Genomic DNA, 18,031 nt, shown 5'->3' with positions numbered 1-18,031 from the left:
GTATACAGTTCAGCACGGTGATGCCAAAGAAGTCTCAATTGTAGATGACGGTGTATTATGGATGCAGGGCAGGCTATGTATGCCTAATGTAGATGGTTTTCGTGAATTGATTCTTCAGGAGGCTCACAGTTCGCGGTACTTCATACATTCGGGTGCTGCGAAGATGTAGCAAGACTTGAGGCAACATTATTGGTGGAGGAAGATGAAGAAAGACATAGTGGAGTATGTAGCTCGGTGTCTAAATTGTCAACAAGTGAAATATAAGCATCAACGACCGAGTGGATTGCTTCAGAAGTTAGAGATTCCAGAATGGAAATGGGAGAGGATCACTATGGATTTCGTTGTTGGGATCCCACGGACTCATAGGATGTTCAATGCAGCTTGGGTGATTATGGATAGATTGACCAAGTCAGCTTATTGCAATCCTATGATGACTACCTACTCTTCCGAGCAGTTGGCTCGAATCTATATTCGTGAGATTGTCAGATTTCACGGCGTACCGGTATCTATCATCTCTGACCGGGGTACGCAGTTTAAATCACTGTTCTGGAGGGCAGTACAACGTGAGTTGGGTACTCGGGTAGAGTTGAGTACAATATTTCACCCTCAGACGGACGGGCAGTCGAACGCACTATTCAGATACTGGAGGATATGCTTCATGCGTGTGTGATAGATTTTGGGGGTGCTTGGGATCAGTTCTTACCACTTGCGTAGTTTGCTTACAACAACAGTTTCCAGTCAAGCATTCAGATGGCTCCGTATGAGGCCTTGTATGGTAGGCGGTGCCGGTCCCCAGTGGGTTGGTTCGAACCGGGCAAGGCTAGGCTATTGGTTACATACTTGGTTCAGGATGCCTTGGAAAAGGTTAAGTTGATTCAGGATTAACTTCGTACAGCCCAATCTAGACAGGAGAGTTATGCGAATCGGAAGGTTCGTGATGTTGCATTCATGGTTGGTGAGCGGGTATTGCTCCGGATTTCACCTATGAAGGGTGTGATGAGATTCGGGAAGAAGGGCAATTTGAGCCCTAGGTATATTGGGTCTTTTGAGATTCTTGAGAGAGTTGGAGAGGTGGCTTACAAACTTGCACTACCACCTAGTCTCTCTGCAGTTCATCCGGTATTCCATGTTTCCATGCTTCGGAAATATCACGGCGATCCATCTCATGTGTTAGACTTCAGTTCGGTTCAGTTGGACAAGGATCTATCTTATGTTGAGGAACCAATGGCTATTTTGGATAGGCATGTTCGAAAGCTGAGGTCAAAGAACATTGCTTCCGTGAAGGTTCAGTGGAGGGGTCATCCGGTCGAGGAGGCGACTTGGGAGACCGAGCATGATATGCGCAGCTGTTATCCACACTTATTCACTAGCTTAGGTACTTTTTCTAACTCCGTTCGAGGACGAACGTTTGTTTTAGAGGTGGAGAATGTGATGACCCAAAATGTCATCTTTAAATTTAATAATTAATTTTGTATTCTAAGACCTCGAAAAGCACTATTTATTATTCCTCGACTTGCGTGTGCAGTCCGTAAAATTTTTCGGAAATTTTTCAGGTGAAAAATGAATTAAAATGTGAATTAGAGCTTTAAAACTCTACTGAGTAGACTTTGGTCAACATTTTGAGAAAACGGACTCGGATAAGTGTTTTGACAGTTCCGGTAGGTCCATATCGTGATTTGGGACTTAGGCGTATGCCCGGAATCAAATTCCGAAGTTCCTAGCCCGAGATATGGAATTTTGATGAAAAATTAAAAGTTTAAGTTCAAATAGTGACCGGATGTCAAATTATGTGCAAACGACCCCCGGAATAGATTTTTGATGATTCCAATAGCTTCGTATGGTGATTTTGGACTTAGGAGCATGATCAGAAATTTATTTGGAAGTCCGTAGTGGAATTAGGCTTGAAATGCCAAAAGTTAAAATTTTAGAAAGTTTGACCGGGGAGTTGACTTTTTGATATCGAGGTCGGAATCCGATTCTGGAAATTTGAATAGGTCTGTTATATCATTTATGACTTGTGTGCAAAATTTGAAGTCATTCCGAATTGATTTGATGTATTTCGGCATAAGACATAGAATTTGAAAGTTCAAAGTTTATAGATTTTTATTTGAGGTGTGATTCGTCGTTTTTATGTTGTCTGATGTGGTTTGAAGCCTCGACAAAGTTTGTATTGTATTTTGGGACATGTTGGAATAATTGGTTAAGGTCCCGAGGGTCTCGGGTCGATTTCGGAAGGTAAACGGAATGGATTTCGGACAGAGAGGGTTGCTGGAAATTTGCAGAAATTTCGGCAGTTGTTTTTGGTGCGTGGAGCCAACTTTGGAAGCTTATATCTCGCAATTCATAAGGAATCGGAAAAGTTTCAAAATATAAAAGTTGTAGTCGTTTGATTCTAGTTTCCAGAAAGTTAAACCATTCATCATTTGGATATTAGTACATAAAGTTATGATCGGTTGAAGGAAGGCTGGTAGAGTAATTTCTGGTAGACTTTTAGTGACGAAAAATGGACTTTTAGTGACGGAAAATGGACATTTAGTGACGGATTGGCAGAAACTTAAGGACCAAAAATGGTCATTTCATTCATTTCGTTTTGAATTTTTGGAGCATGGTTCTTGGGCGATTTTCACGGGAAAACATTGGGGTAAGTATTCATTATCCTATATTGATTATACTTCATGATTCCATACTCATTTACATCATGAATCCGTGAATTTATGGAAGAAAAATCAAGATTTTGGCAAAATCTTCCAAAAACAAAAATTTAAGATTTGGAGGTCGAGTTGTTATCGGAATTTGATAAAAATTGGTATGGGTGGACTCGTAATTGAATGGGTTATCGGATTTTGTAAGTTTTGCCGGATTCCGAGATGTGGGCCCCACGGGTAAATTTTGAGCTAATTTCGGATTTTTTTGAAAAATATAATATTTTCTTATGAAATTGATTACTATAATTTTTGTTGACTGTATCGAATTAATTATGACTAGATACGAGTTGATCGGAGTCAAAAAAATCGAGAAAAAGGCATAATACTTGATTAAATTGGAGCAAGTCGAGGTAAGTGATTTGTCTAACCTTGTGTGGGGAAAATTCCCCTAGGATTGATAATTGTAATGTGTGAAAAGTCGTGTACACGAGGTGACGAGTGTGTACACGGGCTAAATGTGAAAGATTATATTTTAAATTGTGTAGATCACTGTTGCGAATTAATGAAATTATTTTATTTTGTTATATTCTTCCTTATTGATTTAATGTTTATATTTTTAAATTTGCTTGACCTTTTTCCTGCTAATTGTTTTATCTGTTTAGTTGGAACTTGGTTTCTTTTATTCTGTGCATTATTTGAAGGTTGATTTTCTTTAAATTAAATATTATTAATATGAAGTATTTGACATTTTTAAAGTTGATATTGAAGCAACGTATTAAAGATTTTGAAATATTATTTTCCTGAATTATTTACTCCTGAATATTTTTGTAAGATTTTCGTACTCATTGTGATGGAGCAGTGAGCTCTTTATTGTGGAAAAATATTATAGTTGAATTATTTTGACATGAGCCGTGAGCTCTTTATTGTGAAAAAATATTATTGTTAAGTTATTTTGATATGAGTCGTGAGCTCTTTATTGTGGAACAATATTGTTGATGAATTATTTTGGCAAGTTAAATTATTTGAGCACCTGAGGTGCAAATTGTGATATATTGTGATATTGATACGCATGCGGTGCTATAAGGTCTAGGTATTGAAACGCATGCGGTGAGATAAGGGTGGCTTGATACGCGTGGCTTGTAGGGGGAACTACTAGAAGTCATGCGGTGTGATAAGGATGGCTAAAGCGCGGGATGCTATTTCGGGAAAAATATTTTCTTTCAAATAAATTGTGAAGGCTCCCGCGGTGAGATAAGAAAATGAGATATTGTGAATTTTTTTTATGATTTTGGACTACGAGACGATACCTCGGGAGTGCCCTTGTTGATATTGATTTATGGCCCAATTGCCTTTGATTATTGTGTGATTTTCTTAAAGTTGAAAAGAATTCTGTTTTGTTTCCACGAGGTATTTATTTGCCATTATTTGATGTAATTAAATGTGACATACTACTTGATTCATTTCCATTGTTATTTTATCTTATAATATTGTTTAAACAGTTTACCATGCCATTATTTATTCTCCAGTAGGGCCTGACCTGACCTCGTCACTACTCTACCGAGGTTAGGCTTGGCATTTACTAGGTATCGATGTGGTGTACTCATACTACGCTTCTGCACATCTTTTTGTGCAGATCTAGGTACATCTTATCAGACCACGCATCAGGAAATTAGCTGTACGAGGAGACTTCGAGGAATATCTGCCAACGCCCGCAGACTCCGGAGTCCCCTTCTATTCTTGTTATGTTGCTTCCTTATTTTCTTTAGACTTTGTTATATAGAGATATCAAGGATAAATTCTTAGAAGCTTGTGACTTATTTCTACGAGGTTTTGAGATTTGAAATTGTTTGAATTGTAGTTTATTTATTTCAGATATTTATTATTATTCCGCATTTATAGGCTTACCTAGACTAGGTGCCATCACGACATCCTACGGAGGGAATTTGGGGTCGTGACAGATCAACACAACAAATTAGTGTGTGGTAAATCAACTCGCTGGGGGTAACTTCATGAACACGCCTTATTCTAAAGCTTGTGAAATCTTGGATGAGATAGCGGACACATCTTCAGCGTGGCAAAGTAGAGCCAATGTTCCTCAGGGTGACCCAAATGTTATTCACCTACACAAGGATCAACATGATCATAGGCAAGCTATTGCGGAGTTGACAACCACCATGAACCAATTGGCCAAGGCTCAGCTTCAACAGGTTCAAGGGTCGAAGCAGGTGAATGCTATGGAAGAGGTGAACATGATGGTAAACAAGAGACGGCAACAAGGTTAACAAGTACAAAACCATCCGGAACAATTTGAGCAAAGTAATAGTGGGTATAATCAAGATGATTCATATGATGATCAAGATGAAGAGGTTCAATATGTCAACAATTATCAAGGTCAAAGAAGCAATGCTCCAAATCAACAACAATGGAGATCACAAGGAAACCAAGGAAACTGGAACAACCAAGGCCACCAAGGAAATTGGAGTGGTGGCAACAACAATAATCAAAGCAATTGGGGTAATCAAGGAAATAATCAAGGTAATTGGGGTGGCAACAATCAAAGCAATTAGGGGAACAACAATAATCAAGGGGGTTGGAACAATAGCAATCAAGAAAATTGGGGGTCGGGCTTTCAGAGGCCCCCGATGTATCAACAACCAAACAACCCGCCTCCATATCTGTCACAAGGTCCTAATACTTCCAATAGTGAATTTGGACAGATTGAAAACATGTTTAAGCAAATGATGAAGAAAACCGCCGACTCCGATGCCCAATTAGCCTCCCACAACACTTCTATCCGCAACTTGGAGGTTCAACTTGGCCAAATTTCTCAAGCTTTAAATACTCACCCAAAGGGGGCACTACCTAGTGATATGGTGGTGAACCCGAAAGGTGGGAATACGGGGCATGCAATGGCCGTGACAACAAGAAGTGGGAGAGGTAGAGTTGCTAGTACCTCAAACTAAAGAAGACGTGTGGGTGATGATGTGTTGGTGCAAGATGATGATGAGCCAAGCAATTATGTTCGAGCTAATGAAAAAGCGAAGATTGATATTGATGAAAATGTGGAGGAGACGCAAGAAGAAGTGAACCCGTCTAGGGAGCACGTGACTGACATGCCGGAACCGGTAGTGCCAAAGGCTAAGGTACCAATGCCAAGGCCTCCCCATCCATACCCTCAAAAACTTTCAAAGCAAAACAATGAGAATCAATTCAAGAAATTCATTGATATGATGAAAAGTTTGTCCATAAATGTGTCATTCGTTGAAGCTTTAGAACAAATGCCGGGATATGCCAAGTTCATGAAGGATTTGGTAACAAAGAAGAGATCAATGAACTGTGAAACAATCAAAATGACACATCAAGTGAGTGAAATGATGCACTCCATGGCTCCAAAGTTGGAAGACCCCGGTGCTTTCACAATCCCGTGCACTATTGGGAGTGCCAATTTCGCCAAAGCTTTATGTGATTTAGGGGCAAGCATTAACTTGATGCCCTATTCTGTATTCAAAATGTTGGGGATTGGGCAACCAAGACCCACATCCATGAGGTTGAAAATGGCGGATCGGACAATGAAAAGGCCATTGGGGATAATTGATGATGTGTTAGTTAGGGTTGACAAGTTCATCCTTACCGCATATTTTGTGATACTTGACTGTGAGGTTGACTACGAGGTGCCAATCATTATGGGCAGACCTTTCCTTGCTACAGGGAAGGCTTTAGTTGATGTGGAAGCTAGAGAGCTCACCTTCCGGGTGGGCGGTGAAAAAGTTGTGTTCCATGTTTGTAAATCAATGAGGCAGCCAAATAGCAACGAAGTGTGTTCGTTCGTGGATCTTGTGACCAAAGTAATTGTTGATGACACAAATGTTGTGATAAATGTGGAAGATACCTTGGAAATTGTGTTGTTGAATCATGATGTGGATGAGAAGGAAAGCTTTGTAGAATGTGTCAATGCTTTGCAAGGAATGGGATCATATACTTATAAGACCCGAAAACTTTCCTTGGATCTCAAAAATCGGAAGACTCCACCAACAAAGCCCTCAATCGAGGAGCCTCCCACCTTGGAGTTAAAGCCTTTGCCTTCACACCTCAGGTATGAGTTTCTAGGCCATTGTTCCACTTTACTTGTTATTCTTTCCTTGTGCTTAACTAACGTGCAGGTAGATGCCACCCTTGCGGTGCTTCAAAGGAAGAAGAAAGCAATAGGTTGGACATTGGCGGATATTCGGGGTATAAGCCCCGCCTTTTGCATGCACAAAATTATTTTGGAGGAGGATGCCAAACCCTCCGTGGAACATCAAAGACAACTGAATGAGGCCATGCAAGAGGTAGTAAGGATAGAGATCATCAAGTGGTTGGATGCCGGGGTGGTTTACCTCATTTTTGATAGTTCGTGGACCTCGCCGGTGCAATATGTCCCAAAGAAAGGGGGCATGACTGTGATAACAAATGACAAAAATGAATTGATCCCCACAAGAACTATCACCGAGTGGAGAGTGTGCATGGATTATAGAAAGCTCAACAAAGTTACGCGGAAAGACCATTTTTCGCTTCCATTTCTTGATCAAATGTTGGAAAGGTTAGCCGGACGTTCTTATTATTGCTTCTTGGATGGATATTCTGGATATAACCAGATTCGTATTGCACCTAAAGACCAAGAGAATACCACCTTCACTTGTCCATATGGCACTTTCTCATTCTCGCGGATGCCATTCGGGTTATGCAATGCACCGGCAACTTTTCAGCGGTGTATGATGTCCATCTTCACCGATATGGTGGAGGACTTTCTCGAGGTTTTCATGGATGATTTTTTTGTCGTAGGGGATTCTTTTAAAGAGTGCTTGGATAACCTGGATGAGGTATTAGCACGTTGTGAAGAAACTAACTTGGTGTTGAATTGGGAGAAGTGTCACTTTATAGTCAATGAGGGCATTGTCCTCGGTCACATGATTTCCAAGAATGGTATTGAGGTTGATAAATCAAAAATTGAAGTGATATCCAAACTCCCTCCCCTACTTCCGTAAAGGGAGTGAGAAGTTTTCTAGGTCATGCGGGGTTTTACCGCCGATTCATCAAGGACGTTTCTAAGGTGGTAAACCCCTTGTGCAAAATCTTGGAAAAAGATGCCAAGTTCCTTTTCAATGAAGATTGTATGAAGCCATTTGAACTACTCATGTATAAGTTGACTACCACTCTTATTATCACCGCGCCAAATTGGAGCTTACCATTTGAGCTCATGTGTGATGCAAGCGATATGGCGACTGGTGCGGTATTGGGGCAACGAATTAATAAGATCTTTCATTAGGTCTACTATGCTAGCAAGACTATGAACGAGGCCCAAGTCAACTATACGGTGACCGAGAAAGAACTCCTAGCCATTTTCTTTGCTATGGAGAAGTTTCGCCCGTACCTAATAGGTACAAAGGAGATTGTTCACACCGACCATGTGACACTTCGTTATTTGATGAGCAAGAAATACTCTAAGACAAGGTTGATGCGGTGGGTGCTTCTATTGCAAGAGTTTGATCTAGATATTCAAGACCGACAGTGTAGTGAGAATCAAGTGGCGGACCACTTTTCACGATTGGAGGAGGATGGGAGGCCACATGATGGCCTTGAGATCAATGATTCATTTCCTGACGAACAACTCTTTTCCATTTCTATGACCGGGATGCCATGGTTTGTAGATGTGGCCAACTATCTTGTGAGTGGCATTGTTCCGAATGAGCTCTCCTCAAACCAAAGGAAGAAGCTCAAACAGGACTGCCTGGACTACTATTGGGATGAGCTATATCTCTTCAAAATTTACACTGATGGTGTTATCCGGCAACGTGTTCCAGAAAAAAAGCAATTGGGTATTCTTGAAGCTTGCCATTCTTTTCCCTATGGTGGTCACCATGGTGGGACGAGAACTACTACAAAGGTCCTAAGATGTGAATTCTATTGGCCTACCTTGTACAAAGACGCTAGCGAGCTCGTTAAGCATTGTGATGATTGCCAAAGTGTGGGATCTCCAAGAAAAATGAGATGCCTCTCACCACCATCCTCGAGATTGATATTTTTTATGTGTGGGGCATCGACTTTATGGGTCCATTTGTGAGATCGTGTGGGAACACCTATATTCTTGTTGCTGTGGATTACATTTCCAAATAGGTTGAAGCTGTGGCTTTGCCCAACAATGAAGCACGAAGTGTGGTGGCTTTCTTGAAGAAAAATATATTCACAAGGTTTGGCACCCCAAGGGCTATCATTAGTGATGGGGGTTCACATTTTTGCAACAAAGCCTTTGACACTTTACTCTCTAAGTATGGTGTCACTCACAAGGTATCAACCCCCTATCACCCACAGGCAAGTGGACAGGTTGAAGTCTCCAACCGGGAGATCAAGCGTATTCTATCCAAGACTGTCAATGCAAATCGGACTGATTGGTCAAGGAAACTTGACGATGCTCTTTGGGCCTATAAAACAACTTACAAAACTCCAATTGGTATGTATCTGTATCGGTTGGTGTTTGGGAAAGCATGTCACCTTCCGATGGAATTAGAGCATAAGGCCATGTGGGCATTGAAGAAATTGAACCTTGAGTGGGATGTAGCTGCCAATCTTCGGGTGGAGCAATTAAATGAACTTGATGAGTTCCGGTTCCATGCTTACTCCAGTTCGTCCTTGTGTAAGGACAAGATGAAGTACCTACATGATAAGTATATCCGGAACAAAGAATTCAATAAATCTGACCTTGTTCTTTTATTCAACTCTCGGTTACGGATGTTTCCGGGAAAGCTTAAATCAAAGTAAAGTGATCCTTTTGAAGTGGTACATGTGACTCTTTTTGGTGCTCTTGATTTGAAAAATAAGAATGGTGAGATCTTTAGAGTCAATGGGCACCGGGTGAAGCACTACTTTGGTAAGGTTGATGATGTCCACGTTGTATCATTACTCCATTTCAAATGAATGATGGTAACATGCATCATGTCACGACGTTAAATCAGGCGCTTCTTGGGAGGCAACCCATGAGTTTTTCTTTCTTTTGATTTTCTTGTTAGATTAGGCATTGTTTTGGACTAACTGGTTGTAAAGTGTATGCAGGAATTGGGTGTGCAGTGCTGAAAATTGATAAGACAAAAATTGGCCAAGTTGTAAAATTGTGCGGACCGCACAAGCCCTTCGCGGCCGCACAATTTCGTGTGCGGTCGCACAGCTAAAAGATGGAAAATGCCAACTCTCTGAAGTTTGGCCTGAACCTTGTGCGGCCGCAACCATTTTTATGCGGAACGCGTCAATGAATCAGTTGTTGAGTTAGAAAAGGTAAAGAGTGCGGACCACACCAAAATTGTGCGGCCGCACTCAGGTTAGTCGGTGGGCCAACATGATCAGAGTATAAATAGGACTTTTTGAGACTATTCACACTTTACACACTCTGACCTCTTAAGCTAGACTAAAGCACAATGCACTCTTTCTTGTTTTCAATCTCATCCCATATTCATCAAGTGTTGATTTCCTACTACAATTCAATACTGGTATGTTGATTTCAATGAATTAATTTTATCTTTTTCTTTTCTTTTCTCTTTGTTTTAGTTTTCTTTTTATCTAGGGTTAGATTCATGCCAAAAATGTCAAATTGATGCTTGATTCTTGCTTAGAAGCATGTGGATAGTGTTTGAATGCATAATGGGAGTTGGGGTTAGTAGCTTTTATTATTTAATTGTCACAAATCATGCCTAATTAGTGAAAACCCTAGTATTAATTGTACTTCAGTGCCGCTCTGATTTGAATTTCGCGGCCACACACATTTTTGTGCGGTCCGCGCTAGGGTATGCGGCCGCATACAAAAATGTGCGGTCCGCGATACCCTAGGTTGAAGGCACTTGACATTTCTAAGTTTTTGCGACCGCACTCAATTTTGTGCGGTCCGCGGTTGGTTTTTGCGACCGCACTCAATTTTGTGCGGTCCGCACAATTAAACTTTAGAGACCCAACAAATAGATTATGCGGCCGCACTCAATTTGGTGCGGTCTGCGATGGGTTTTCGCGGTCACACTCAAAAGTATGTGGTCCGCGCTGAGGTAACTTCAGAGAACCAGTAGTCTGAACCTGGGATCTCCACGACCGCACTCAATTTTGTGCGGTCCGCGATGGGTATTATGCGGCCACACTCATTTTTGTGCGGTCCGCGATGGAAAGTCTGCAGCCGCACTCACTTTTGTGTGGTCCGCGTTGCCCTGTTCTGAGAAGCAGTGTCTTTCTTTTCAACTGTAATTAAATAACACATGTTGAACCCCAATTCTAACTGACTTTCACTACTTGTGTGTTGCAGACAATGGTGTGTTCTCGTGGTCGAGGTGATACTTCCAAGGGGGGGCAGAATCCTCCCGAGGCCGGGATAGAGGAAAACCTAACATGCCAATAGCAGTCCAGAATGTTTTGGGCAAAAAGACTACTCTCAGTAGACCACCTCCAGAGTCCTCAGGCACCAGTGAATACCTCCCATCCCGGGAAACTTCTAAGGGGGATTCTATACAACCACAATCGGGGGCACAATCACAACAATTCCCCGATAGACTCCCTTTAGTCAATGAACCTACCTCCTCTTCTAGTTCTTATGATGGCTCAGAGAGAGGTAGTTAGGCATCTGAACCATCGTCCCCGCCTGCTACAACACCTGCCATAACAGCTACCCCAATCAATTTAGATGATGATGATGATGAGGTCCCGGATGACGGGAGAGGAGGTGACACAATTGTGGGAGGCCTGGCTAGATCAAGGAAGCCGGAGGTGTGGGCTGATAGATTCGTAAGTGAGAAGGCGTATGCAAGATTTTGGGAATGGTGGCCCCAAAGGTCGCTCACTCTTGAGCGATAATTCATAACCAAAGACCTAAGCGAGCACAATCCGAATGTCCTAAAGCAATTTACGGAGAGAAGGGGATGGAAATGGTTCACCTGCCGGATGCAAGATGCCAATGAATACCTCGTCAAGGAATTTTATGCCAATGTTGCCCACATCAAAAAAGGTACAAAGGTGACGAAGGTCCTGAACTTGAAAATCCGGTTTGATGGCCACGCACTGAACAGATATGTAGGGTTTGAGGAGGTCGAGGCAGTGCAATACCTGGAGAAGCTAGCCTTAGGTGATGCAGTTCGACCATGGCTAGTTGATTTACTTGCTATTCCGGGGACAACACCTGCATGGCTCACAGCAGGAGTTCAAATTGTCAGATCCACCCTTAACTTTGAAGCAAAAGGGTGGCAAACATTCGTGTGCAACCGTATTGACCCGTGCCAGCATGAGAATGTCCTTCCACTCCCCCGTGCAGTATTGGTAGCTTCCATCATGGCAGGCTATCCTATTAATGTAGTAAACTTGATATCCTACAACATCTTCAATGCAGTCCAGAAAGCAGAAAGATCGTATCCCTACCCCAACTTCCTCATAGAGTATTTCCAAGACCAAGAGGTAGAGCCGAGACATTTTGATGTAGAGGTGAAGGCTAAAAAGCCTTTCTCATGGTACCACCTCCAGGGAGCGGACAACCCTAAATTCAAGAGTAAGACACTACCTCCACTGGCCAGTCTGAAGAGCCAGGAGTAGTGGCCACCGGGTCAGTTGTCGAGCCCTCCACAGCAGCTGGTACTTCTGTCGGAGCAGCTACCATGCCTCTTCCTTCCTCCGGACCATCCCTCCCAGTGCCACTGTCAGTGCCCACATCTTCTACCTACCCTCAGACTGCACTGCGGGTTTCTCAGACACTATTTAGTCTCAACAACTGGATGCAGGCAGCTACCACAAAGATGACTGCCATATCTAGTGCAGTGGCAGCACAGTCTTCATCCCCATCAGAGCTTCAGATACCTCCATCAGTGGAGGACTCTTTGAATAAGATTCTAGACAACCAGAAGAAGATTTTGGACGACCAGAAGAAGATCTGGGAAACTTTTGATACACATGGGAGGATTATCAAGGATTTGGGGAAGCAGGTGAAGAAGATGCGTAAAACTCAGGCATCTAAGGAGTCAATGGAGAAGTTGAGCAAAGAGGTTGATAAGATTTCTTTTGCTGGTGGTATTCCACTAGACCTGCTCATGGAGGAGACAGTCCCAGCAGCACACGAGGCAGCAGCCAGCCAGTCTGAGGAGCGGGCTGCCACTTTACACACTGCTGAGAAGTTGATTCAGATGCTCGGCAACCCCGTAGTCCCCCAGTCAGAGGATGTGGAGATCCAGTTAGAGGATACGGAGGGTGCTGATGAGCCCATCCATGTTGAGGACCCGATGCAGACAGAGACCACATAGGGAGTTTTCTATACTCCCTACCCCTTTTACATGTTCTTATTTGTTATGAGCATTGAGGACAATGTTATTTTTCATTTGGGGGGTGACATTTGGTATGTAATAACCATTATACTATTTTTCTTTATATTTATTTATCTTTATTTTCACTTTTTGTATGTATATATTCTTACCATTCGATGTATATTTTCATTTCCATTATGTATATATTCGCTTTACTTCATTTTGTACATATTCAGTCTACTTTCTGTAGTTTACTTCATAACTTCTTTCGTTGTTTTTCCTTAGTAGCATAGCTTCTTATTTATTTTACTAGCTTCTTTTTAAGTTGTTAGCTTCTTTTTACGTTTTGTGTGAACAATAAGCCTTTAGTTTTCTTAATGCCGCGGTTCTTTCCAAAGGTGGATATTGTGTGAACTGGTGACTCTTCCCAACAATGGATGGCGTGACAACCTTCTTAAGGGATTGAGTCCATTTTCTTTATGTTTTTGAATATATAGTAGTAATGAATAAAAGTATCTCAAGCAGGCTTCACTTGGTACTAACACATTTACCTTCGACCTTATGGTTAGAAACAAGTTAATTGGCAAAGAATAGCTCTAGTCATGTCCTTTAGACTCTTGTGTTGACTAAAACAATCATCGAGTGGTTTTTTTGAGCCATTTGTGATTTTCAATCTTAGCTAGGGTTGTTGTGGGTCCTCGATTCTGTTCTCTTTAACAATCCAGCAGCTTGAGAGGTGAGGTATTTAATTGAAAGTCCAAGTTTTGTACCAATAAGTCTAGAACTTGCCCTGAATGTTTGTCTAGGCAAAATTCTAAGTGTAGCTCGACTTGAGAAATGATTGTAGGCTCTCCTTGATCCAATTTGAAACTTGAAAGCTTCCGTAGCCTACCAATGTGATATCCCTAGTCAACCCCTTTGAGCCGAAGCCCTTTTTCATTCAATAGCCATGTTACAAGCCTTTATCCGTTTTATAATGACCCTCTCTTGGCACCCGATCTTTCCTTAGCATTCTTGATACAATTGGCAAAAGCATAAGTTTGGGGAAGAGACGAGAAATGTGAAAGTGATAAAAGATACAAAGAACAAAAAAAAGAAATTAAGAAAAGGGAAGTCAAAGAAAAGGAAGAAAGGCCAAAAAGAAATATGTCAAAAAGAAAGTGAATAAAGTAGAAAGTTGAAGGGATTCAAAGAAAGCAATGATGAAAGGCATGGAGTGATTAAAAAAGGAGAAAAATGACTGTCCTGAGTAAGAACGAGTGACATTACGTCTCTCTAGTTCCCCTAAGGAAAAAGAAAATGACTCAAAGAGTCAAGAAAGTATGAGCCAAAAAGAGGAAATAGAGTGCTTAAGGAAAGATGAAACCATCATATGCTGATAAGTCCTACCTTGATCCAAACGCCTTCATTACATTCCTGCAAAAGCCCTATATGATTTCAAGTTGAGTGAGCATACATTAGTGGTGATTTACATAGGGGCAAGCTTATGGTACTTAGAGCTGGACTTGTGACATTCTTTTGAGAGAGATAAGTGAATTCTTCACAATCCTTGTTTTGAGTGTTACATTCTAAAGTGAGATTTGCTCATGAAGAGTAGAGGGGGAGGAGTTTGGGTTCCACAATAACCTACGTGATAAAGCGAGCTTCCTTGGTGAATTAAGTCAACTCTTGATGCTCTAGAGTCACATTAAAACTATGGTACTCAAAAGGTTAAAATATGGTGTTGTTGATAATTCATTTGTGTTGAGGGTAATTGTTAGTCCCAATTGATGCATGATTGATTCACCTTAGGCCAACTGAAATATCTTTTTTTCTAGTGGAGGTGGGAATTACCTTATTTGCTTGAGGACAAGCAAAAGCTTAAGTTTGGGGGTGTTGATAAGTGGGGATTTTAACCTATTATTTGCTCTCTTTTACTTGTGTTTTAGGCCAAAAATGCTTGAAGGTATTCCCGGAAACTAATGAAATATGCTTGCTTGCAGGAATTGTTAAAAATGAGCCAACAACAACAACCCAGTAAAATCCCACTAATGGAGTTTGGGGAGGGTAGTGTGTACGCAGACCTTACCCCTACCCCGAAGGAGTAGAGAGGCTGTTTTCGAAAGACCATCGGCTCAAAAAACAAAAAGACAAAAGGACAAAAAGGGAGACAATATTAGTATCACAACAACAATCATAGGATAAATAGGAACACCATAAAATCCATAAGAAAGATGCAAAGCAAAGGGAGACAATATTAGTAAATATTAGTATCACCACAACAGTCATAAGAAAAATAGGAACACCATGAAATCTAGAAGAAAGATGCAAAGAAAAAGCGATAGCTAGTAAATAGGACACGCACTGAAAAGAGAAATAGTAAGCCACAACATTCCCGCTAGCTATCTTATACAAAAACCCTACATGGATAGTCCCACCATGGTACGAAGTAAGGCACGACTCAACTACCTCCTAACCTACAATCCTAATACTCGACCTCCACATCTTCCTACCAAGTGTCATGTCCTCAGAAATCTGGAGCCTCGCCATATCCTGCCTGATCACCTCTCCCCAATACTTCTTAGGCCGCCCTCTACCTCTTCCCGTGCCCTCCGCAACCAGCTGCTCACACCTCCATACCGGAGCATCTGGGCTTCTCCTCTGAACATGTCTGAACCATCTAAGCCTCGCTTCCCACATCTTGTCATCAATAGGAGCCACATACATCTTCTCCCAAATATCATCATTCCTAATCTTATCTATCCTAGTGTGCCCGCACATCCACCGCAACATCCTCATTTTTGCTACTTTCATCTTATGGATATGTGAGTTCTTAACGGGCCAACACTCAGCCTCATACATCATGGCCGGCCTAACCACCGCTTTATAAAACTTACCTTTGAGTATCGGTGGCACTCTCTTGTCACACAGGACTCCAGATGCTAACCTTCACTTCATCCATCCTACCCCAATACGGTGTGTGACATCCTCGTCGATCTCCCCTCCCCCTGGATTACCGAACCAAGGTACTTGAAGCTGCCTCTACTTGGGATGATCTGCGAATCAAACCTCACATCCACGCCCACTTCCCATGGCTCAGCGCTGAACTTACACTCCAGGTATTCCGTCTTCGTCCTGCTCAGCTTGAAACCCTTAGACTCAAGAGCATGTCTCCAAACCTCCAGACTCTCATTAACACCGGCTCGCGACTCATCAATCAGAACTATGTCATCGGCGAATAGCATGAACCATGGCACATCCCCTTGAATATGGTATGTTAACGCGTCCATCACCAGGGTGAATAAGAACGGACTGAACGCAGAACCTTGGTGTAACCCCATTACAACCGGCAAATGCTCAGAGTCGCCTCCTACTATCCTAACCCGAGTCTTAGCCCATCATACATGTCCTTAATCGCCAAAATGCAGGGAACCGACACACCTTTTGTCTCCAGGCATCTCCATAGAATTTCTCTAGGAACCTTGCCATACGCTTTCTCTAGGTCAATAAACACCATGTGCAGATCCTTCTTCCTCTCTCTGTATAGTTCCACCAACCTTCTAACAAGGTGTATAGCTTCTGTAGTCGAACGACCCGGCATGAACCCGAACTGGTTGTCGGATACAGACACTGTCATCCTCACCCTCGCTTCAACCACCCTCTCCCACACTTTCATGGTATGACTCAGTAATTTGATACCCCTATAATTGTTATAACTCTGGATATCACCTTTGTTCTTATACAATGGAACCACCGTACTCCACCTCCACTCATCCGGCATCATTTTCCCTTTAAAAATAATATTAAACAACCTAGTCAACCACTCCAAACATGCTCTCCCCACACACTTCCAAAATTCCACCGGAATCTCATCTGGCCCGGTCGCTCTGCCCCTACTAATCTTACGCATAGCTCCCACGACCTCCTCAACCTCGATACCCCTGCAGTACCCAAAGTCACGGTGGCTCTCGGAATGTTCCAATTCGCCTAGCACAATATCCCGATCCCCTTCTTCATTCAGAAGTTTATGAAAGTAAGTCTGCCATCTCCTCTTAATTTGGGCATCTTCCATCAATACTCTACCATCTTCGTCTTTGATGCATCTCACTTGGTCCAAATCCTGAGCCTTCCTCTCTCTCAACTTGGCTAGCCGGAATAACTTCTTCTCCCCACCTTTTTCCCCTAATTCCTCGTACATACGACCATAAGCCGCAGTTTTAGCCTCTGTGACCGCCAGCTTAGCCTCCTTCCTAGCTGCCTTATACCTCTCCATGCACACTCGCCTCTCCTCCTCACCTATGCTCCCCACTAACTTCAGGTACGCCGCCTTCTTTGCTTCCACTTTCCCTTGGACCACTTCATTCCACCACCAGTCTCCTTTGTGCCCACCAGAGACACCCGTCGAGACCCCTAACACCTCTCTCGCAGCCTCCCTAATACAGTCTGCTGTCACTGACCACATAGTGCTCGTGTCACTACTGCTCCTCCAAGCTCCCATAACCGACAACCGCCCCTCCAATGCTTGGGGTTTTTTCTTTAGTTAAGGTTCCCCACCTGATTCTCGGTCTTCCTCGAGTAGACCTTTTCCTCCTCTTTAACATAATACCAACGTCCATCACCAAGAGCCTATGCTGCGTCGCGAGTATCTCACCCGGAATCACCTTGCAATCCTTGAACAACCCTCTGTCACACCTCCTAAGGAGGAGATAGTCAATCTGGGTCTTCGCCACCGTATTTTGAAAAGTAACCAAATGCCACTCCCTCTTCCGAAAGCTAGAGTTCGCAAATCATCAACCACAGACTCTCTAAGTTCCCTATTCACCAAGATGCCCACTCCATTCTTACCTTTCTGGACTCCTGAGTACCAAAGTTTATACCCGTCCACGTCCCTCGCCCTCGACCCTACCCACCTTGTCTCCTGGACACACGCTATATTGACCCTCCTCTTCTAGAGGATCTTCACCAACTCTATAGATTTATCCGTCAAATGTACCTACGTTCCATGACCCAATTCTCAACCTACAGACACCCTTGTTCCCTTTACCTCCCTTGCCTCCCGCCCCACCCACCCCCTAAACCCTGCCCTACCTCCCGCCCCACCCCCCGTTCCCCCCGAGG

General features: G+C 42.7%; 1 protein-coding gene across 1 annotated transcript; it reads left to right on the top strand.

Moving 5' to 3' along the window:
• Positions 1-4,654: 4,654 nt before the first annotated feature.
• Positions 4,655-9,440, top strand: LOC138907870 (uncharacterized). Its single transcript, XM_070198489.1, has 6 exons — positions 4,655-4,922; positions 5,643-5,981; positions 6,117-6,592; positions 7,280-7,504; positions 8,799-8,835; positions 8,929-9,440. Exons 1-6 carry the CDS (start codon positions 4,655-4,657, stop codon positions 9,438-9,440), a joined length of 1,857 nt encoding a protein of 618 aa, XP_070054590.1.
• Positions 9,441-18,031: the final 8,591 nt, after the last annotated feature.

This window comes from Nicotiana tomentosiformis, chromosome 3, assembly GCF_000390325.3.
Source record: "Nicotiana tomentosiformis chromosome 3, ASM39032v3, whole genome shotgun sequence".
In the NCBI taxonomy this organism is placed as follows: Eukaryota; Viridiplantae; Streptophyta; class Magnoliopsida; order Solanales; family Solanaceae; genus Nicotiana; species Nicotiana tomentosiformis.
Note: the sequence above shows the minus strand (reverse complement) of the source record. Positions and strands in the feature narration are given on the sequence as shown.